Source organism: Mixophyes fleayi, chromosome 8, assembly GCF_038048845.1.
Source record: "Mixophyes fleayi isolate aMixFle1 chromosome 8, aMixFle1.hap1, whole genome shotgun sequence".
Taxonomy (NCBI): Eukaryota; Metazoa; Chordata; class Amphibia; order Anura; family Limnodynastidae; genus Mixophyes; species Mixophyes fleayi.
The window spans coordinates 42,318,981-42,343,958 of record NC_134409.1 but is presented as its reverse complement, the minus strand read 5'-3'; the positions used below and the strand labels follow the sequence as shown (position 1 = coordinate 42,343,958).

The 24,978-nt window shown below is 39.2% G+C and overlaps 1 protein-coding gene across 1 annotated transcript in view; it reads left to right on the top strand.

Moving 5' to 3' along the window:
• The window catches only part of LOC142100229 (calcium-activated chloride channel regulator 1-like), a 77,072-nt gene that overhangs the window by 1,558 nt on the left and 50,536 nt on the right, over positions 1-24,978 (top strand). The window contains exon 2 of the mRNA XM_075184162.1: positions 19,836-19,976. Coding sequence (XP_075040263.1) covers positions 19,836-19,976 — 141 coding nt within the window. The remainder of the gene's footprint in view (positions 1-19,835; positions 19,977-24,978) is intronic.

The following is a 24,978-nucleotide window of genomic DNA, read 5'->3' as shown; positions in this document are numbered from 1 at the left end:
AGTTACGCCTTAATTGCGCACGCTATCCTCTTATTCTGTTCTTAGATACATTCTTATAGACTCGTACTTTTATGCACTTTTCCTTAAATAATGTTGCCTTATTAAGTTTTTTAACCACACTAAATAACTCTTAAGCCTCGCAGAATTATTTATCCAATAACCAATGTATCTCCGCGCTACTTCACAATATATATCTGTTATAAATAACCAATACTCACAACATATGTATGTATTCAAGTTAAAGTATTTTACTATTAGCATAGTAAAACTTGCACTCACAGTTCACAAATATACCATAACATTGTGCTGCATAACTTAGTATAACAATATAAAATTAACCCTAGGTTCACCACCATGATTCCCTATACTATTTAACCTTACACTTATTTCTATACATGTGTATCTTTAATAAGAATTAGTAGTGATAATACTGATTAAATTATCCTAGATATCAAACAATAGCTACACAGTTATATGTATACAACTAATTAAATCAACATTACAAACACCTATAGCATTACATATATATTATTATTAATGATACTTATCAAATCCTTGTTTCCTGGATCCAAATCTTTGTCTGTATTGTAGGGAATGTTCCTGTAGTATACAGTCATGGCCAAAAGTTTTGAGAATGACACAAATATTATTTTTCACAAAGTCTGCTGCCTCGGTTTTCATGATGGCAATTTGCATATACTCCAGAACGTCATGAAGAGTGATCAGATGAATTGCAATTAATTTCAAAGTCCCTCTTTGCCATGACAAAGAACTTTAGCCCAAAAACAACATTTCCACTGCATTCCAGCCCCACCACAAAAGGACCAGCTGACATCAGGTCAGTGATTCTCTTGTAAATACAGGTGAGAGAGTTGACAAGGACAAGGCTGGAGATCACTGTGTCATGCTGATTGAGTTAGAATAACAGACTGGAAGCTTTAAAAGGAGGGTGGTTCTTTAAATCATTGTTCTTCCTCTGTTAACCATGGTTACCTGTAATGAAACATGTGCAGTCATCATTGCTTTGCACAAAAAGGGCTTCACAGGCAAGGATATTGCTGCTAGTAAGATTGCACCTAAGTCAACCATTTTTAGGATCATCGAGAACTTCAAGGAGAGAGGTTCAGAAGTTGTGAAGAAGGCTTTAGAGCACCCACAAACGTCTAGCAATTGCTAGGACCATTTCCTAAAGTTAATTCAGCTGTGGGATTAGGGCACCACCAGTGCAGAGCTTGCTCAGGAATGACAGCAGGCAGGTGTGAGTGCATCTGCAAGCATATTGAGGCAAATACTTTTGAAGGATGGCCTGGTGTCAAGAAGGCTAGCAAAGAAGCCACTTCTCTCCAGGAAAAACATCAGGGACAGACTGGTATTCTGCAAAAGGAACAAGGATTGCACTGCTGAGGACTGAGGTAAGGTCATTTTCTCTGATGAATCCCCTTTCAGATTGTTAGGGGCATCTGGAAAAGCTTGCCCAGAGAAGGAAAGTGAATGCTACCATCAGTCCTTTGTTATGCCAACATTAAAGCATCCTGAGACCATTCATTTGTGGGGTTGCCTCTCAGCCAAGGTAGTGGGCTCACTCACAATTTTGCCTAACAACACAGCCATGAATAAAGAATGGTACCAAAACCTCCTCCAAGAGTAACTTCTCCCAAGCATCCAAGAACAGTTTGGTGATGAACAATGTCTTTTCCAGCATGATGGAGCACCTTGCTATAGGGCAAAAGTGATAACTAAGTGGCTTGGGGATTAAAAGATCAAAATTTTGGGTCCATGGCCAGTAAGCTCCCCAGACCTTAATCCCATTGAGAACTTGTGGTCAATCCTCAAGAGGTGGGTGGACAAACAAAAACCCACAAATTCTGACAAACTTCAAGCATTGATTAGGCAAGAATTGGCGGACATCAGGCAGTATGTGACCCAGACGTTGATTATCAGCATGCCAGGGCAAATTGCAGAGGTCTTCAAAAAAAGAGGGTAAACAATGCAAATATTGACTCTTTGTATAAACTTAATGTACTTGACATTAAAAGCCTTTGACACTTTTGAAATGCTTGTAATTTTACTTCAGTATACCATAGCAACATCTGGCAAAATGGTCTAAAAACACTGAAGCAGCAAACTTTGCGAAAACCAAAACTTGTGTCATTTTTAAAACTTTGGCCATCACTGTAGAGTCATTTTCTGTAGTGTAGTGTATCTTTTCTATGGTGTACTGTATTCCTATCCTTTTCTGTAGTGTATATTTTCTGTAGTATAGTGTATTCCTATACTTTTCTGTAGTGTAGTGTATATTTTCTGTAGTATAGTGTATTCCTATATTTTTCTGCAGTGCAGTGTATATTTTCTGTATTATAGTGTATTCCTATACTTTTCTGTAGTGTTCTGTATATTTTCTGTAGTATAGTGTATTCCTATCCATTTCGGTAGTTTGCAATAGAATGTAACCTACATTCTATAGGAAAACAAATTTATATTGATAGAAAAGATCAATGACAATAAGAGAATCATTGTTTGTATGTATCATTTTTCAATTTCTGTACAACTTCAGATAAGCTATTCATGTATTTCAGCCATTGCAGTGCTGGCAATGCTGAATTCTTGAGCCAATGGTAACTTCATGGAAATAGATTTTGCTAAACAAAAAACCATATAGCATTTCAAGAAGGAAAAACTCATGTATTGATGGAGACAGTTGTTGGGTCCCGTCTGAATTCTGCTCCCAGCACACATGAGACAGAACTTATGTCCCCCGATTGTCGAACCATATCATAAGAACGATCTTAATTTTTTCTCATCTCATCAACAAAATTTCTCATATTTTTGTATCTCCCTTGAGTCTCTATCAATAATCCAACCATTAATGGGAATCTCAACCCCAAAGTTTTCAAAATGCTATTAGTGTGATCCCTCTTGTTGTAAAAAAAGAGAATTAGATCTCAGTGTCCCCCTCTGCCATTAAGGAACAATTACCTGTTCAACATTAGATATGTGTGACAAAAAAATAGCTGACAAATTGCCCCCATTGATCATATGATTGTCCGATCAATCTATTATCTAGGGCTGCTATTCCTATTGGTCAGACTTATGAATTAGCTGAACCTGAAATAAAGACACTAAAGACATACCTGGTAGAAAATGAGGCTAAAGGTTTTATTTGTCGTTCAAAATCCCCAGTGGGTGCTCTTATTTCTTTTGTAAAAAATAAAGATTGCTCTTTGCGTCCATAAATTGACTATCAAGAACTAAATAAAGTTACTATAAAGAAGAAACATCCACTTATACTCATTCCAGAGCTATAGGAAAGAGTCTGGATAGCTGCTATTTTCACAAAGCTCGATTTAAGAGAAGTTTACAATTTAATAGGCATCCGACCCGGTGATGAATGGAAGGCAGCCTTTTGAATGAAGTATGGACATTATGTAGTATGAAGTATGGACATTATGAAGTATGGACAGTATGGTCTCATGATGCCTTTTGGTTTATGTAATGCCCCTGCTACATTCCAAAATGTTATAAATGATGTCTTTCAAAATTTGCTTGATCTATTCATTATTGTATATCATGAAGAGATCCTTATTTTTTCAAATTCTTTGCAACAACATCGAGAACATGTTCAAAATATTTTACAATGTCTTCGTACATACCAATTATACATCAAGCTGGATAAATGTGAATTCCATCACACACAGATTAGATTTTTGGGTTACATTATATCCCCTCAAGGACTGTGTATGGATTCCTGAAGTCAGTACTGTGGTAGGTTGGCCCATACCTTAAAATGTTAAATATGTACAACGTTTTATGTGGTTTGCTCATTTTTATCGACGTTTTATAAAGAACTTTTCTGGCATTGCTGCCCACATTACTTAACTAACAAAAAAGGTTTCTTCATATCAATGGTGACCTGCAGCTGAAAAGCTTTTCCCATTTTGAAAGCAAAGTTTACATAAACTACTATATTAATTCATCCTGATCCTACACTTCCATTTGTTTTAGAAACTGACACATCAGATTCAGTTCTAGTAGCCGTAATATCACAAAGAGTAAGAAAAGTTTTCCATGGCTTTCAATTGGCAGGCCATAAAGGAGCACAGAAGCCTAAAACTGTTAGGCCATTTATCCTGGTAGCCAAAGTCTGAAGAGCACTTAACAAAATATGTATCATTTTGTAAAACTTGTGCCAAATTTTAGACTTCTTGTATCTCTCCTTTTGGACTCTTACAACCTTTGCCGATAACAATATGTCCATGGGATTCCATTTCCATGGATTTTATAGTAGACCTTCCTCGATCTAGGAAAATGTCCAATATATTTGTAGTAATTGACATGCTCACTTTATAATATGCCAGGGTACACATATGGCAAAATAAATAGCTTACTTAATTAAAATGGAAGTATTTCATCTGCATGGAGTTCCTATTAATGTGGTGTCAGATCAAGTGGTTCAATTCACATCAAGATTTTGGAAACTGTTTTGTAAATCTTTTGGCATTTGGGGGAACTTGGCCACTGCGTTTCATCCACAGTCAAATGACTAAACAGAGAGAATTTACTATATTCATCTACTAGATTTAGCACTTTCTATGCTAATTTAGGATATTATCCAAATACATCCCCAATCTACCTTGTGACTCTCCAATTACTGCTATTGAAGAGCGACTGATTTTAATGCAAAATAATCTCAAATTATTAAATGAGACATTGAAAATTACCCAACAAAGATATAAACATGATGCTGACCGATCAAAAAGAGCTTCTCCAAGTTTTCCTATCAATGATTAAATATGGTTGTCAACTCAACATTTAAGGATGAAGGTACCATCTACTAAATTGGGTAGCAAGTTTATTGATCCATATAAGATCCTTGCATATAAGATCCTAGCACAGATTAGTTCAGTGACTTTTTAAATTGGACCTTCTTGATTCCATGAAGACATACTCTGTTTTCTATGTAAAATTACTAAAACCTTCAGTTCATAATCCATTTCCTGGTCACTCTTTGCACCCTCCTGAGCAAATTTGTCACAGAATTCACGGGGACAATTGGACTCTTTGCAGTCTGCCTGGTTTGACTTCATCCACCATGAAGGCACAAAGTCTAACGAGATGAAGGTGTTCATCAGGGACCACTGCAAGGAGGTTTGGGCTTTGCTGCTTCATCCAGCAGGTCAAGGTCCTCAGGATGGGTACCAGGTCAGATTTACAGGAGAAGATGTTATAGCTGACAAGGGGTGATCTAGGAATGGATAGACATTACAAGGATACCAGAATTAGCTGAGAAGCAAAAATTACTGGTTACCAGGATCTGTAGAATAGGAACGGATTCAGAATACAAGGATATCAGGATTAGGTGAGAAGCAAGTAGTGACAAATATGAGGATTTGCATTAAAAAAAAAAATCAGATCGAGGATATCAGGATTAGCTGAAAAGCAAATAGTGCTGGGTACCAAGTATCACACATCGGGGATCTTAGTCACACTTATCATCTCCGTGGGTGTCATCTTTCAGCCATCAGAGCTTTTCCTGACCACCTGCGGCATTACTGAGCACTGTATCACCATTTGTAAACAAACAGTTCTTGACTGTTCTGCTGCATGGGTGTGTCCATATTGGATATTTTCATGTGATCTTGTGAAGCCAACCAGACTGCAGCAGCTGCACTCACATGACCTTTGCAGCCAATTGGGACTGTGAGTATCCTATTTAAACCAGCTACTGAGTCCAGACTATTGCCAGAACACCTTTCTTTCTTTTCTTGAAGATAGTCCCCTGACTCCAGACTTCAGTTGTTTCCAGTATTGTTCACAAAATGCTCTGCATTTACTAAATTGCCTGTTTCCCAGCAACTGTTCAGCTTACAAAAAGTGCCTATATTCCTGCAAGTGGTTCAAGTAACTGTTGCTCCTGCATCTCTCAGCAGACTCCTGAAGACATTACTATCTTTCTCAAGTATCTCCATTTCATACTACCAAACACATATGGGTGTCCTACAGCACTTCCATTCCTCAGAATCCTGGTGCTCTTATGTTTTCATCAGTCTTGTAGCTGAGGCTAGCTCTAAGACTCAGAGGGCTCATTTCCAGTTGTGCAAATCTGTGTGTGGGTTACAGGTCAGTGTGCCTGTAGCTAGCTTGCAGTCCCGAGTTCTCCACTCCAGGTCGAGAACTCAGGACTGAGTTTTCAGTAGTGGGTTCCAACTAAGTGTGTCTGGATTCAGCTGTTGGGGCAGAGCTCTCCATGAACTGATCTAGATTCTTACAGCTGCAGATTCCAGTTCCATATTCCGGCACAGACCCCAGTTCAAAGGCTCCTTCCTTTCCGCTAATGCTACTCTGATTCTGGCAGACTATGGAATATATTTCAGCATTCCCGAGATGAGCAGAGGTTTAATCAAGGGCCCCAGTTTCACCTATACAGAACCAAGGGTCCCGATGTGGATCAGCAATAACAAATGACTGTGACATCAGGATTAGATGAATAGACACAGATACATTATACCAGGATATCAGGATTAGCTGAGAAGAAAGTAGCTTCTGGATACCAGAACCAGATGAATAGAGATGGAGGCAGGATACTAGAACTCCAATAGACATGGATAAAGGATTCCAGGATACAGAGGAGCCAAATATTCCAGCAGCTTAGAAGGCTACAGGTTTGCCCCATATTGCCAGAATATGAAGTTTATATAGTCTGAAAGATGAAGGGGCATGTACAACAGTCAGTCAATAATAGACAAACAGATATAGCGCTTCTATACAATGCTGCCCTAATATGACACTGAGGTAACCACTTTCCTCTACAATAGCAATACAAATTAGTCAATGGCTGAATAGGGAAAAGCATAAAAGTCCAAGAGGGCAGCCACCACCGGAATATTAGCGGAGGTATTAGCGCCTGGAGGAGGCGCAATGGAGAAGGCCCATTTTGCGCACCGGACCGTGGTAAGTGAGCCGCTGGGTCCGGCACATGACATAATTCAAGTTGATGATCATGAGAAAGTCATAGTTGAAAAGATCCTTGATGTATTTTTCAAATTCTACTACAATATCTTCTTTTTTTTTAAAATCTATTTATTTTCGGCAACAACAGGAACATAAAGTGAAAAACAATTGGCATTAGATATTCAACTTCTAAATAAAAATGACATTAATTGCATATAATTTATATAGCTAGAAAATAGATTATATACATGTGCTACTAAATATATTCATAGAGTAGGGAGCATTTTCCAAAATAACTTATTGCAATTGTGAAATATAGTAAACCTGTTTCTGACAGGTAATGCCTGGAATCCTGGCTGGGAAAAGTACAATGTTGTTGGATTTTTCTGTATAAATGTAGGAAAGGGGAAGGGAAAGGGGGTGGTAAGGGAAGACAAGATATATGTCCATCTAGGCGGGGTGATCTGGGTAAAAGAGACAACACTTTGGGAGAGAAAAGAAAAGAGAAAAATACTTAAATGTCAAGAAGTGAGAGAGTGGCTCAACTAGTACCAGGTAATGGAGTGTGATAAAATGTGTACCATGAATCCCATGTCTTATGAAAGTTTAAAACCTTATCCTTTAAAAGACTTGTGATGTACTCCATCGACACTATATATCACACTCGAGAGATCACTGCCTGGAGACATGGAGGGGATGAGGATTTCCAATCTGCAACAATTTGTAACCAATTTGTAAGCGAATAGCTGCACAGATGTGTTGTACAAGTTTGTCCCTATGTTTATCAATGGTTTTCACAGGAGAACAAAGCAGCATGACTAGGGGGTCAAGGATTATGTCACTGTCAAGGATCTGAGTAAGTAGCGCAGTCACCTGTCGCCACAAAGTTGAGATGTGAGGGCATTGCCACCAAATATGGTAAAAAGTCCCCACTCCCCCACACCCCGTCTAGCAGAGATTAGACGTGTCCGGATAAAGTCTGTGTAATCGAGTGGGAGCCAGATATCAACATGTGTAAACTTTGAATGCTTTTTCCATGATTGAGGTGTTAATTGATACCTTAGATATCCTGAGCCTCAGCTTAGACCAACCCTCCTTGTCCAAAGTCCTCTGAGTGTCACGCTCCCATGTTGTCTAGAACGGTTCCAAGGTCTCAGAGGTCGGTGATAAGATATCATGGTATATGAGGGACACCAATCCGGCTGAGGTTGACTGCCTGATAGTAATGTTCAAAAATCGGTAGCCCATACCCCCCCCCAGATACAGCCGGTTTGGCTAAGCAGGAGCACTGAAGTCAATGTTTTTTACCGTGCCACACAAATTCTTCATATATCTGTTGTAGGGAGGACAGGAAAGTCCTCGGAACTGAGATCGGGAGCGTTTGAAATAGGTATAAAACTTTGGGGATGACATTCATTTTTATCACGTTTATTTTACCAAACCACAAGATGTATAGGGGATTCTATTTATTTAAATCCCTTTTGGTTGTTTCTAAAAGTGGGATATAGTTAGTTTGGAAAAGTGTGTTGTAATCCTTGGTGATGAATATCCCTTGGTTACGTAGAGATTTGGGGTGCCATTGAAATGCGAATTTAGTCTCGCGTAAGGGCCTCCGACTTAGAGTTATTGATTTTATAATTTGAGACTGAGTCATATTCCACCAGCTCCTTAAGCAAGTTGGGAAGTGAGATTATGGGGTTAGAGAGCGTTAACAAGACATCATCTGCAAATAAGGACAGTTTAAAATGGCAAGGTCCTATTTGAATCCCCAGAATATCTGGATTCCGGCGAATTGCAGCTGCTAGGGGTTCTATACAAAAGACGCAGATTAGAGGCGATAGAGGGCATCCCTGTCTTGTACCGTTTCTTAAGGAGAAGGTGGAAGACAGAAACCCATTGGTCAGTACAGATGAAGAGGGGCGATGATAGACAGCTTGAATAGCGGTGAGAAAGGCTCCTTGGAAGCCAAAGTGTCTAAGTGTGCGGAACATGAAGGACCACAAAAGCCTGTCAAAAGCCTTCTCCGCATCTAGACCTAGGATGACCGAGGAAACATTATTTTTATTGATGTGTGCGATAATGGCTATAGTTCTCCTTGTGTTGTCCAGGGCTTGTCTGGTGGGAACAAAGCCTACCTGGACGGGAAAAATTAAAGATGTTAGGTGGGAGCGTAGACGAGTAGCTAATACTTTGGCTAATAGTTTTATATCCGTGTTGAGAAGTGAGATTGGGTGATAATTGGTGCAACACGTCGGGTCCTTGCTTGGTTTTGGAATTACAACTATAGTAGAACGTGTGGTTTCATTATGGAATGCCCCTCCCTGCATTATGTGGCTATAAATCGAAGTTAGTTGGGGCATTAGTTCTTTTGAAAAGATCTTATAATATGACATCATAAATCCATCAGGGCCTGGGGCATTAGAGCTCTTCTGGGATTTGAGGGCCAATGTTACTTCCTCTTCCATGATCTCGCAGTTGAGGGCAGTTATCTGCTGTGGGGAAAGCATAGCTAGGGAGTATTTATCCAGATAATTGTCTATCGTCTGGGTATCTGGCTCCGGGCTAGACTGTGCAGGGTGGAGGTTGTACAGCGCTTCATAATAGGATCGGAATGTGTTGTTGATAACTCTTGGGTCAAAAGACAAGCTCCTTTTTTATCCCTAATTGAGAAAAATGACCTGCGAGGCGCGTTTTGCCCTAATCCTGTTGGCCAGTATTCTGTCCGCCTTGTCTCCCCGTTCATAAAATGTCTGCTTTAACCATCTAAGTTGGCGTTCCGTTCGCTCTAATGGCATCGTTTGGATCTCTCCTTTGATTTTTTTGTATACTTTGAAATAGAGTGTGGCAATCGGTCTGCTTGTATAGAGTTTCGAGATCTCTGAGTTGGTCAGACAATTTATGGACTGTCAGAGAGCGTTCTTTTTTCCGCCTGGCAGCAAACTGAATAATTTCCCCCTGTATAACTGCCTTATGGGCCTCCCAAATTGCGGGCATAGGGACCTTCAAACCAGTATTTAATGTGAATTACTGTATGATGGAGGCCAAAACGGTCTCCTTAAAGTGGGGTAGTTTAAGGAGCGTCTCATTCAGTTTCCACGAGGTCCGTTCCCGAGGGTTTTGAAGGAGGTTGATCATCAGTGATAGGATGGAGTGGTCAGACCACGTATTTGGTATGATGTTCGCCGAAGTAATGTGCCGAAACATGTGTGCGCAGCTCAGAAACATATCGATACGAGAGTAGGATTTATGTGGGAAGGAATAAAATGTGTAATCCCGGGAGGTTGGATACAGTGCACGCCAGATATCAAAGAGACCAGCATCAGTCACCTGTGTTTGAAGGGTTTTCGTATGGGGTAGTGCCTTGGGGGTAGTTCTGGAAGCCGACTTGGCCAGGGAAGGTGACATAACCGTGTGAAAATCACCTCCCAGGAGAAGCAGCCCTCTGTGAATTTGATGAAGTGGAGAAAAAAGTGGAGAAAAAAGGCTGAATGACCTGTGTTGGGGGCATAGACATTGGCAAATGTGATGTCTAAGTGTCCGATCTTCCCTGTGAGTATGAAGAAGCAACCCTCCAGGTCCTCTTTGGTTTCTGATAAGATGAAGGGAATAGAGCTACGAAACATAATTACCACTCCCTTTTTCTTAGAAGAGTGAGAGGCGTACTACACCGTGGAGAAGCAACGTGAGGACAAGGAGGTGTGGCCTTCAGCATTGAAGTGAGATTCCTGTAAGAAGATAACATCACCGTTAAGATTGTTAATGGTGTTATATAACATAGAACCCCCATTTTTGGGGGGTGTTAAGTCCCTTGACATTTAGTGATAAGACTGTAATTGTCATGACTGGTGTGTAAAAATGTCTTTCTTAAAATAAAGTGAATATATGGAGAAGTGGAGTGTGTTGACAGCTAAGTATGGACAGGTGAAGAGAATGAGATAGGGAAGTACAGAGGGAGAAAAGGAATGAGTGGAATGGGGAAATAGGGTGGAAAGGGCAAGTAGGGGAGGAGTGGAAGATGGGAAAAGGGTGTAGACCAAAACCTCACATCAGAGGGGTGGCCTACAAGGGAAGTGCCTAAAGAGTACAGTAGGAGTAAATTAAGTGGGTAGCACCTATATGATGTATTACTATAGGGCACTAGAGGTGGGAGAGCAGCTAAACAAAGATCATGTATGAAATCTAAAGGGAGCCTGAAGACCTCCCTGAGGTCTAGCTCCTTAACTCCCAAAGTGTGTGGGGGTCAAGGCCTGGACTGAAGTGGTCCCCTGCCTGTCCAAGGTAAAAACAAAATACTAGCGAACAAACACTAACTAGGGGTAGCATAAAAGTGAATTAACAACATGCATTTGACTAGAACATATAGTTGCTTAATCAATCAATATCAAGTAACATGAATTTGTAAACATGAGATAACAATCAAACACAGACCCGGCAGACTGTCCACAATAACTGAAAACAATATGTCCCGCTCACAGATCTTATGCTCAACATTCAAAATATAGCTGTGTTCTGCCTCACTCCTTGCTTTCTGGTGTGGGTGCAGCATATGAGGTCTGAAACAACTGTTGTCTCGGGTGGAAGCAACTGCCGGCAGCAGGCAGTTTGTATGACTGCAGGAGATAGGGGTAACCCTGCAGTATAAAGATATGTGCTGCTGGCGTCATAGAGTGGCAAATGGTGTCGATTTGTTCAATGCGGATCCTCTGGGGTTTGTTTTCTTCACCAGAAGCTGCTTGAGGGGTTAAAATTGCTGCAGGTGAGGGGTTTTATGTACTGGGTATATCAGTATTTTTACCACTGAGCATAATAGAGAAGTCTGACCGTGCGTATAACTGTGAATTCCTGCTTGAGGAGGATAAGCATAAGAGCTCTAGCAATTCACAACAATGATGTGATGTGCAGTGTGTAATTAGGGGAAGGGAGATCCCCAATATTGATATAAAAAAGAAGTTTCTCTGCAGAGCTCCACACAACTATGTTCACACTGAAAGGCATCCAAGCCACGCCCCTACAATATCTTCTTCATTGGCAGAGGTATGGTCAAGAAGATGACTCTTGGCAAAATGCTGAAGATGCTCATGCCCCTCTTTAGGTAAGAACATTTCATGGATAGTATTATGGGACACCTGGTCCTAAGACTGCCAGAGGACGTCATTGAGAAGGAGACATCCTATTATGAATTTGCCCTTAGAAAAGCCTTTTCCATGATGACCAGAAATGTTTCATTAATATTAATCCTTGGATCTCATTTCCTGTTTGGGCCTATAAAAGACACTTCCTTACTGAAGCCTTTGCTTGTGTATTGTGTATGACTCTCATCTAGATGCTTTCACTGAACCTTGCTCCCTTTTATGATTAGGATAGCAATTGTTTGATACGTTCACCAGACCTTTCTCTGCCTTGTAATTATTAACTTTGCTTGTTAGATACTTTAGATATGGATATTAAAATCCTGTTTACTTTTGAATTATCAAGCTATTTGACTTCCATCTGTGATAACAGAAGTGTGACAATGGGTATCATCTGCATGGAGGTGTTGCTGAAACCCAAAAGATCTTGTTATATTTCAAAGAGAACTGGTATATATAAATTAGTGCAGAGGAAGAACTAGGGAATGCAGCATTTGAATAAGTAGTAAGTTGTTGTCAATTGCAGCAGAGAGGTCATGGAGAATTATAAGCAAGTAGAGTCATTTAGATTTTGTAGTCATCAAGTTGATGAACACCTAAGACAGTGCTGTCTCTGTGGAGTGTTGGGAGTAAAGGTCTAAATAAAAAAGGTCTAGAAAGATGTATGAGGAAAGGAAGAGTGTAAGGTGTGTTGGGGGATGGTAGTTGAAAGTAAAGAGGGTAATCTGGGACAGAATTTTTTTTTTTAGAATTGGGGTAAAACATTATGTTTGAATAATTATGGGAAAACAGCAGTGGAAAGAGAGAGTTAACAGTTACTAAAGGCTGGGATGTACACAGGAGAGAGCAAACATCCAGGTTTAAGATTTTGATGTTGTAAACCTTAATAGTAAATTGTTTATCTATAAGATCTATAGGTGCCTATTTATGAATAAGTAGTGATTGCTAGGAACCCCTCTAACCGATACAGCATAACCCGGAGTCTACTCTGCCAGTCAGGTGTTCACTGGAGCCCCTGGTGGTGGGGATAGACTTGACTGCAGACTGACAGAGGGTCGTGAAGTGTGTACCGGCTGGGGAGAACCCAGGCAAGCGAAGTGAAGTCCAGGCAAGGGTCAAGGGCCGGCAGCAGACACCAAATCCAATTAACAAGCCGAGGTCAAGGGTCACGAGCAAACAGGAAGGTCGGTAAACACGCCAGAGGTCGGGGTCACAAGAAACACAGGCAGGGTCCAAATCCAGGCAAGGGGTCATACACGGGCAATCCAACAGAATATCCAAAGGACAGGAGCAAGGAGCAGAGCAGGTCAGCAGACTGGTAACAGAAGCTATAACCAGCAATGAAGCAGCAGACCTCACTGCCTTAAGTACACAGATGGACCAATCAGGGCTTGCCCCTGGATTGTGCACACTTGCAGGCTAATTGCCTGCCATAAAGAAAACCAATCAGGGCTTGGCCCTGACATGCACACTTGCAGGCTAATGTCTGCTAATTCAGCCCACAGGCTGAATCTAATGATTACATACTGCGCGTGCGTGCCCAGATTCCTATACTGCCGGGACGCCAAGGTGATGGCTGGGACTCTGGGGAGCACAGTAAGCGAGCCGCAGCGGCTGTGATACCGCCGCGGCTCGTGACAGTGATAGAGAATATCATTACAATTTATAAAAAAAAAGGCAGCTGCGCATATAGTGGTAATGGTTAATTTACCACTTCACTAGGCCAGACTCTGCTGATATGTCATCATCATCATCATCATAATTTTTTTAGATAGCGCCAGCAAATTCCGCAGCAATTTAAAATTGGGAACAAACATTAATATAACAATACTGGGTAATACATACAGACAGAGAGGTAAGAGAACCCTGCTCACAAGCTTACAATCTATGGGACAATGGGAATTTGAAAAACAAGGGCATGTGCTACATCATATTGCACACTGGGCCAGCTAGAATGCAAAGGTAAAAGTATTGAGTGGGCTGTGTATGTAGCAATGTTGGTCAGAGGGTTGTTGTCTTGTGTTAGCTGTGTAGAGGGTGGTAATAGCGTAACCTAGGGAGATTAAGATGGTGGTTGAGGAATATCATAAGCTTGTCTGAAGAGATGGATTTTCAGAGAACGCTTGAAGGTTTGAAGACTGGAGGAAAGTATTACTGTGCGAGGGGGGGATCTCCACAAAGTGGGTGCAGCCCGAAAAAAGTCCTGTAACTGAGAATGAGAGCATGAGAAGAGAGTGGAAGAGAGATGCAGATCTTGTACAGAACGGAGGTGTCGAGTAGGAAGATATTTTGAGACAAGTAAGTAAATGTATGATTCGTTGAAATATAGGCAAACAATATAGAGACTGACAGAGTGGCTCAGCAGAGGAAGAACAGTTTGCAAGGAAAATCAATCTAGCCGCTGCATGCAAAATAGATTGTAGGGCTTCAAGTCTGACTTTAGGATAACCAGTAAGGAGAGAATTGCAATAGTCGATGCAGGAGATGATGAGTGCATGAATTAAGGTTTTTGCGGTGTCTGGTGTAAGAAATGCATATTCTGGAAATGTTCTTTAGATGTATGTAACATGATTTATATATAGAGTTGATGTGGCGAATAAATGATAGTTGTGAGTCATAGATTACAGCTAGGCAGCGAGCTTGCTGGGTGGGATTTATGGTCATGTTATCACAAGAAATAGAAATGTCAGGCAGGAAGCTTCTGTTTTTGGGTGGGAATATTATTAATTCAGTTTTTGAAAGATTGAGTTTGAGCTGGCGGGAAGACATCAAAGGTGAAATGGCAGAAAGACAGTCAGTAACGTGAGACAACGCAGATGGTGAGAGATCAGGAGAGGATAGATAGATTTGTGTATCATCTGCATAGAGATGATACTGAAATCCAAAGCAGCCTATTAGTTTTCCAAGAGAAGTGGTGCAGATAGAAAATAGCAGAGGACCTAGGACTGAGCCTTGTGGAAATCCAACTGATAAAGGAAGCAGAGCAAAGGTGGATCCAGAGAAATTAACACTGAAAGAGCGATTAGATAGGTAGGATGAGAACCAGGATAGGACAGTGCCTTCAAGACCTAGGGATTGTAGTGTTTGTATGAGGAGAGAGTGGTCAACAGTGTCAAATGCAGCTGAGAGATCCAGGAGAATTAGAAGAGAGTAATGTTTTTTTATTTTTGCTGTTATCAAATCATTGACAACCATGGTCAGCACAGTCTCTGTGGAGTGTTGAGAGCAAAAGCATGACTGAAGAGGATCCATTACGTTGTTTGCTGCATGAAAGTGTGTAAGGCGAGTGTAGGCAATTCTCTCGAGAAGCTTGAAAGGGCATGGGAGTTGAAAGATGGGTCTGAAATTTGCGAGAGTTTGGGTAAGTAGAAAGATATAGATTACAGATTTTAGTTAGACTGGTAATGAGCACAGGAGACAGGGATCTACTAATTTGTGATGGAAGGGGATCAAGAGGACAGGAGGTAGAGTAGAAAGATGAGAAGAGAGTAGAAACTTCCTCTTCATTTGTGGGATCAAATGAAGAGAGAGTGTTAGAGGGTTCTACAAAGGAATTGAGCCGATTGCTTGGCAAGGGAGATGATATAATTTCAAGTCTAATCTTCTCAATTTTGTCCTTGAAATAGGAAGCAAGATCCTGTGCACTGATGGTAGTTGGAGGATTTGGAGTGGGAGGATTGAGAAGAGATTTAAATGTGTTTAAATGTGTTTAAATGTGTTTGGGGTTAGAAGCCTGAGCATAGATGAGAGATTGGAAGTATGTTTGTTTTGCAGTGTCCAGAGCATATCTATAGGAGTGGTAGATACCAGTATATGTGATCATTAGAGGTACAAGATTTACGTCAGTGATGTTCTGCTTTACGAGAAAGTTTTTGTAGAGTTCATGTTACTTTAGTGTGCCATGGTTGGCAACGAAGTCTACGCGGAGTATGTAGTGTTGCTGGAGTCACTTGATCAGGAGCAGTTGCTAGGGTTTGGTGAAAATGCCAGATCAGAGGAGGAGAGTGTAGAAATTGTCGTGAGAAGGTTTTGAAGAGAGGTGGAAAACTGTTGAAGATCAATAGAGTTGATATTCCTGCTGTTGTGAGAAGGCTTGGAAGAGTATGACACTAGGGAGGGTAGGGAACTGGGGGTGAGCGAGTAGCTAATAAGGTGATGATCCAAGAGGGGGAAAGGAGCGTTAATGAAATCAGAAACTTAGCATAATCTAGAGAAAACAAGATCAAGACAGTGGCCATCCTGATGAGTAGCGGATTCAATCCACTGGGAGAGGTCAAGTGAGGAGGTTAGAGAGAGAAGTTTGGAAGCAGCATTGGAACGTGGATTAGAAATAGGGATGCCATTCAGAAAAGTGTTCAAGAAATTATTGGTGCGGTCCAGGGGGACGAAAGATGACAGCAACACGCATAGAGAACGGGTTAAAAATCCTAACAGCATGTACTTCAAAAAATGTGAACGTGAGTGATCTGACATTTGGTAGAACTGTGAACGTGCATTGTGGGGGGATAAGTAGTCCAACCCCCCTCCCCCTCCTTGTCTGCCTTCTGGTCTGAGGATGTGGGTGAAATGGAGACCACCATGTGAAAGGGCTGCAGGTGAGGCAGCATCTGATTGCGTAAGTCATGTTTCTGTTATTGCTAGAAGGTTGAGGCTGTTTGAGAGGAAGGGATCGTGTACAGAGGTAAGTTTGTTATAAACAGAGTGTGCATTCTAAAGGGCACATTTAAAGGACTTTGTAAGAGAGGGGAGACAGGTGATGCATTTGAGATTTGCTGGATTTCTGTAGTGTTCAGATATATGCGTGTGTGAGAATTGAGGGGGACCTGGATTAGGTGATATATCACCAGCTAATCGAAGCAGGGGGGAAGAAAGGTAGGAAAGATGATTGTACGATGGGTGTCTTTTTAGTTTCTGGCGACAGGATGAGGCTGTTAAAGTTATAGAATTTAAATAGGAAAAGAGTGAGTGTTACCTAGAGGCGAGGGAAGTATTGAAGGGACAATGTGGACAGAGGTTTGTGTTGCAGGATGGGTGAGGGATGATATAGTCCTAAAGATATTGCCATGTAAAGAGGGAAAGAAAAATATTTTGGCAAGCATTGGGATTTATGAGTCAAATCACAAAAATGAGGGAATTAAAGGAATTACTTAATTGCAATGTCCTGTGTAATCAGAGAAGTAGTGCAGAGCTAGGCTGTAGCAAATGTAGTTTATTCATGGATGTCTGGATAGTATAGAGTATTGATGTGGGGAGCCATGTGGGGGAGCGGGTGGAATTGTTGAATGGAGAGTAATAAAGAGCAGGTAATGGAGTAGCTGAGTTCTTGTAGAGCCATGAGAGAGAAGAGTGGTTCAAAGTCAGTATCATTTCTTCCTACTTGTGATGGCAGACAAAGCCTTTAGTAGAATTGAAAGTACAATGATGAGATAGGGGACTGAAAGAGCAGTAGCATGGGGAGGGAGTGGCTGAGCAAGTAATACAGCAGGCTGATTAAACAGAGGGGATTTTGCAGGGGAAATAAACTAACAGATAAAACAAACGTTCATTAGCTGAGTAGAAAATAAGTGCAGAGACCAAAAGCAGTCCTCATGTTGCGTGAAGCTTATAGCCAGGGAGAGATGGAAACATCAGGAGTCGAATATGGTTTTACAGGTGAAAACTGACTGTTGTCCTTGTGTAGCTGTGTTAATAGGCAGAACGTTCTTTTCCTGTTTAACTCCGGTATAACTCTGAATTATGCTAGTTACATTTTTTTTACTCTTCTAACTATATACACTAACTATTTAGCCATCACTGGCTTGCAGCCATTCTACAATGAATATATATAGTTTACAAACACATGTGATCAGTAATCTTCAATCAGGCCCTCAATAAACTTCCCCCAACAAAAGCAATAAAAGGTTTAAACAAACAAACAGTGAAAGGACAGCATACCATTAGAAATAAAAATGCACTTTCTTAATTCAGATCAAATTCTGGTGCAATATGGTTGAAATAATTATTTGTTGATTAAAGGGAGGAAGCAGAGATTAGACGCTTCTCATAGCCTGGTATAGAGGTATCAGATAACTAATAAGATGTCCGGTATAACTCCCAATTATGCTAGTTACATTTTTTTACACTTCGAACTTTACACATAGAACTATACACACTAACTATGTAGTCATCACTGACTTGCAGCCATTCTACAATGATATGTGCATACATAAACAGGATTGCATTTCATCTAACCTTAAAAAAAAAAAAAGTGCTATTATTATTATTATTATCTTTAACTTATAATGCGCCACAAAGGGTCCTTAGTGCTGTACATTACATATACATAAAACAGAGAACCAAGGCACAACATGATACAGAAAGAACAAAAATACATACAAACACAGGTAACAAGGTAAAGCACATCAAATTATTTCTGGGTAGGACAGTTAGTGAAAGGGATGGTAGAAATCAGCGATAAGTAGGCCGAAGCTTAAGAAAACAGGGTTAGCGAAGCCAGCCAAGAGGTACAGAGGTTGATGGAATAGTAGAAGGAGCACACAAGGAAAGAGGGCCCTGCTCCTGAGAGCTTACATCCTAAGGGAAAGGGGGAGACACAAACAGGGTGGTACTAACTTGGGAAGAGAGCCAGGACACAGGAGTTAGGAGGAGGGCTGATAGACTTGAATAAAGAAATTAATCTTAAGGGCACGCTGAAGCCTTTGAGAGTAGATGCTAACCTGATGGAACGTGGAAGATCATTCCACAGCAGGGGAGCAGCCCAGGCAAAGTCCTGAAGATGGGAGCGAGACAAGGTGATCAGTGAAGTAGTGAGGCGGTGGTCACAGGCAGAGCGGAGGGGGCGTTTAGGAGTGTAGGTAGATATGAGATTGGAGATGTAGGGAGGGGAAGATTGCTTATGAGCTTTAAAGGTGAGGGTGAGGAGTTTAAATTTAATTCTAGAGGCAGTGAGAACTCTTTGATGCAATAAAAAGCCCTATCAGCAGCAAAAATAACCATTTATAGCAACAGAGCTTTCCACCCTTTGATATATTGGCACCTTAATGTGTGTAGAGTATTTTTTATGCAATTTTGGGTTTGGAGATATGCAAATATTGGTAATAATACAGTGTAACATTTGGTTGCAGTTGATCCTGAGGTTTAATTGAGGGATATTGCTAAAATTTAATTATTTGTCCCGGTTAGATAGTTTAAAGCCTACAAAATTTTTGAATTTGCATCCCCCATAACAGCAATGTAAATGGGGAGGAGTAGTCTTGAGTAACAAGCACTATTATATGTAAATGATAGAAGAAGGCATAGTCAACAACAAATCAAGGCTGTATTTCTACCTCAAACAGACTGTACCACAGGCAAATTGTTGTGGTGTAGTACAGTATTAGGCAGGTTACTCACAACACAAACAATGAACACTGACCAGTTCTGGAAAACTGGAGGGTTCTTTAAACACAAATCAAAGACTTAGTATAACCTCCAGTGACTCTGCTCATCATAAGGCAGTATAAATAGGGTATCAGCATTGGCAGCAGCAGGAAACCTAGAAACATTTCAATGAGACAGGACAAGCAGCAGACATATGGGACACTTCTGGGGGTATATGTATTCTGCTTCGATTTCTGCAAGTTGCCGATATTCGGTGAGTTTGACAGCTATATTTAATATGGTAATGTCTTTAAGAAGCATAATACAATGGGCTCCATAATGTCAAGTATATGTAGCATTCAAGTTAAAACTAACTATTTTTTTTGTTTTCCTTTCTAGAATATGGTAAACGAAGCAACAAGTTATTTATTTCTGGCTACCAGGAAAAGGCTTTTCATAAAAAGCGTTAAAATCCTCATCCCGTCTACTTGGACATCAGTAAATAATTATACAAAACCAACAACAGAAACATATGACACGGTAGGTATTTATAGAAAAGCCACATCTTAATACCTCATCTTGGGCATGTACTGCGGAAGTAATTAAAGAAGATATTCATCTAATAATATTTAACCTTTTCCATGATTTCAGAATTTAAAAACAATTGCTAAAGATTTTGCTTTTCACTTTTTTCTTTTAAAAAAATGCAATTTATTCTGCCCAGACTTACAACTTACCTGTTAAGTCACCGTGCTGTCAATAGTGCAGATGGAGTACATTTTAGTGTACTTTATATGGTGCACTCTTGTGCACATGTCTCAGTACACCTTGTTTACTCCAATGGAGCAAGTGTGATAATAATAATGCTAATTTGTGAGGTAAGTGGGCTAAAGATATTACTCAATAAAGAATACTTCATCTTTATGTTTCACCAACCCTTGCATCCTGTAATGAGACAATATATGTTTAAAGCCAGTGGAGGCCATTTAAGAGGCACATTACAGCTGAGGGATAGTACAAACTCCTCTTTGCTGGAGTTTGATTTTTTGGGAAAGTGAATGTATTTGTGCAGCAGGTTTGTGGCATTTGCAGAAGAGCAAAACCTCTACCCTGGATGATGGGATATATTAACAGGCGTGAGAACATGCAAGTACAAAGTAGGCACACTAGTACACCTATCTTCTTGGAGTAGGGCAAAACAAATTTTCATTTTGCACAGCATTAAAATAAGATAAAGTGGTGGAAATTTAGGAGCGGTTCTTGCATTGCAGATAAATGTACAGTTATTTTCACTTCTTCATAAACACTTGAATTTTGCACCAGCTCAGAGCTACTGGAGATCACATCTTGTTTCTTATACTGGAGTGTACATTGCACAACTCTTTGGCAGATCCAGACAAGCACATTTTTCTGGTGCACGTCCAGCAATGTATGTGATGTCACCTCATTCTCATTATTAAATGAATCTATAAATAATGATTTATTGAGCAGCATTTTAGAAGAAAATGTAAAAAAATCTATTCGCTGAAAAAGAAGGTTCTTTAGTTGCAGCAAATTGTGATTTTATGTCAATAAAAAAATTGATACATATTAAATGTTTGTAATTATATCTCAGTATACCATAGCAACATCTGACAAAAAGGTCTAAAAATATTGAAGCAGCAAACTTTGCGAAAACCAATGCTTGTGTCATTCCCATTTATTGTAAGCTTACGAGCAGGGCCTTCTTACCTCTACACATGTATGTATTGTTTTATTACTGTTTGTTCCCAATTGTAAAGCGCCACTGAATCTGTTGGCGTTATATAAATAAATGTTGATGATGATGATTATTAATCTCAAAACTTTTGGCAATGACTGTACTATTATTCTGCATTGATCATTTTAAATTGATTTTTAGTAGGATGTCTAGTGATTTGAAGTTGATTTGAAGTTTATTTTTTCAAGTGTATTTTAAGTGATTTTATGAAATTTCACACTGTGGTTTCGTAGTGGTTTTATTGTGATTCTATAGTGATTTATCATTGATTTCTCTGATGTCAGTGATAAATCACAAAATGATTTTAATAGTGATTTTAGAGGGGTTTCTAGTGAATTATTTCATAGAGACTACAATTTGATTTCTTAGTGATTTATAGTGATTTGAAATTGATTACAGAGAAATTGCAGCATGCTTTTTAATCATTTCAAAGGGAGCTAATAGTAATTTCACATTACTTTATTAGTGATATTATTGTGATATAATGATTTCAAATATATATCACATTCATTTCAGAAATTGAGTTTATGGCAAATGTATTTTGATTTTAGAGTAATTTAGTATTGAATTGATAATGCTATTTCAGAATGAGTTCATAATTTCTTGAGATTGTTATAGAGATGTTTAGGGAATTCACATGGATTGTAACATGATTTCACATTGAATTATTAAGAAGGGTATTTTATGTTAATTAGGTGATTAGAAATTATTTCACAAATATTTATTTGAATTTTTTAGAGTGATTTTATAATTGGTTGCAGAACAAATGCAGCAAAATCAGATTGATTTTTAGAGTGATTTTAATGGTTTCTCATTAATTTCATATTGTTATAGCTGATTTTTTTTATAATCAGTAAAATTCATAGTGATTTTAGTTTTATTCTCCACTTTCTTTGCAATGATTTCTTAAAAGATTTATTTGATTTAATGTTAATCCTACAAGGACTCTATATATATATATATATATATATATATATTATTTCAAATTTACATTTTCAGGATTTTACAGTATCACTTAGTATGTAAGCTCCTATGAGCAGTGCTCTCTTCCCTTATGTCTCAATTCCATTTTTTCTTCTCCAACGTCACTGTTCTTGCCGTGCCTGGAGCTTTTGCAGTCTTGGTTCTACTTGTTTTGCTCTGTCTTACCCTGTACTGTTTTGGTCTACTGTCTCTTTTTGAATGTGTACGGTGCTGCGGAAACCTTGTGGTACCATATATAAAAAAATGATTTTCTAACAAGATTGATTTTTATGTCATTGTGATTTTATTTTGATTTAAAATTGATTTCATGTTCAGTTTATACTGATTTTATACTGGATTTACAGTGACAGTTTACATATATTTAATATTCATATTATTCTCATTGTGATTGCTAAGGATTTTAGAGATTTTATAATAGTAATACTCATTTATAGTGATTTCATTGTTATGGGACAAATTAAACTGATTTTCATTGATTTCAGAATGCTTTCACAATGATCTAACATTTATTTTATAAGCATTTATTTTTGTATTGATTCCACATTAACCTCCAATTTATTTATCAGTAATTTTATAATTATTTTAATAGTTATTTAGTAGGCTGTTTGAAATACCTTCTATAATGATTTGTAGTGTTTATAACTTAATTCCAAGTTATCTTACAATGATGCGATATTGATATTACAGTTATTTATTTAACTTTATAGTAATATTATTGTGGAGTCATTTTATATAGGTTTTGAATAGTTTGATAATATTTTTATAATTTAAAACTTAGAATTATTTTATATTGAACTCAGGAGTGAATTTAGTGATACAGGTATAATTTATTTTTTATTTATGTTATTTATTCAAGCTGATTTTAAATTGATTCCATCTTTATTTTATTGTATAATTTCCCAGTTGAGTTATTATTTGTCTTCTTTATTTCATCATTATTTTTTGTTGATTTCATAGCAATTTTAGAGTAGCTTAATATTCATTTCACTTTCAATCATCAGTCATTTCACAATGATGTATGTCAGTGATATCAGTAAAAATACTTTAAAATCAACTTAAAATCACCCTGAAACTAAGAACACATTGTAAAATCACATTGTAATGATTGTAAAAAACATGGAAGTCACTAAAAATACTGTGAAATTCCCCTGAAACCACAGAGCTAACTTCATCAAAGGATTTAATTAGTTTCTTATGCATGTGTTAATATGTTACTTTGTGAACCATGTTTTCTAATGAAGATCTATTTACATTTTTAAAGCTTTCTTTCAAAAAACCATTAAAGTCTGAATGTCTAGTATGTTCTTTCTCATGACAAAAAACAATATAAACATAACTAAACATAAGTAAACAGATATTGTCACAAATCACCCCACTAGCTTAGTTATCAGAACCTGTTTTAGACGAAAGCTTCACATTTAGCAACCCCGTTTCCTATGGAACCAGATATGTTTGCTAGTACTTGGTTGTCCCCAGGACTTATTCTCGAGTAGTGATAACAAAACTCAGGTGGGTGGGCACCACAGGGGACTTGGTAGTGGAATGCTGAGCAGAGATCTCTGTGGAGTTATGCAGGATGCACCTGGACCAGAATAAGCAGATATACTGAGTGGCAATAAGATTTAGTACCAACGTCCACAATTATAACAACTTGGCAGTGTAGAGTTGAGGATGGGTCTAACACCAATGGTGGTCTGTGTGGAAATTGTGCTGGAACGCAACACAAAGTGCAAGGGAAGGTGCAGAAGCAAGATCGAACTGCAAATCTGGATGGTGAAACGTTGCTGACACATGTGAGTCCGATGGAGCAGATAGTGGGTATCACAATCTTGAGGCTGGGAAGTGGTATCACAGATAATAGGTGGAGTCATACACCAGGCGAAAGGGTTGGTCCAGTATGCAATATATGTAGTCGTGGTCACAAGCAATAAGGTCAATCCAGGCAGTAATCAGGGCTGGTCAGGTCACAGGCAGAAATCAAAACTGAGTATCAGAAAGGAGCAGAATATTCTCAGGAACAGGAGCACAGAGAAGCAAGTGTGTGAATGCTATAACCGGAAATGGTTCAGTGAACCTGGCAGAGATTTAAAGCAGTGGTAGCCATTCAGGGCAGGTGTCAGATTAAACAGCATGTGAGTGGAGTTCATGCGATCACGTCCAGGCTGACAACAACAATGCAACAGCAAAATGAAAGCAGCATTTGAATGCTGTTCCTAACAATAACTCCCCCACCTTGATAAGAGGTTAAGGAACCCCTTAATCTTGGCTTATCTGTGAATTTCTGATGAAGAGATTTTATTAAATCATTAGCATGCAAGTCCGTGGCAGGTATTCAAGATTTATCCCAGTGGGCTAAGTAGTGGAGTTGGAGTTGTACCCATTTGGAATCAAGAATTTTCTCGACCATATATTCCGTGTGACCATCCACTGTCACTGGAGAAGGTTTACCTGGCTGTTAACTGGGAAATCTCCAGGATGTATGAGCTGGCTTCAATAAGGATGCATGCAATGTATGGGGTATCTTCATTGAGTTAGGCAGTTCCAACTGAAAAGTCACTTGATTATTCCTTTTGCTGATTTTAAATGCACCAATGTATCTGGGTCCGAACTTAAAAGAAGGCTGACGGAGTTTGATGTATTTAGTGGAGAGCCATACCCTGTCCCCTTCCTTGACAAGGATGTCTGAACTGATCCTTAAATAACTTGAATCAAGACACAGCTTGCTTTAAAGAGATGTTTAATTTTTTCATATTCTCTTCAGAGAATGAGCAATATGTCCGATCTCAGGGTGATTGGTGG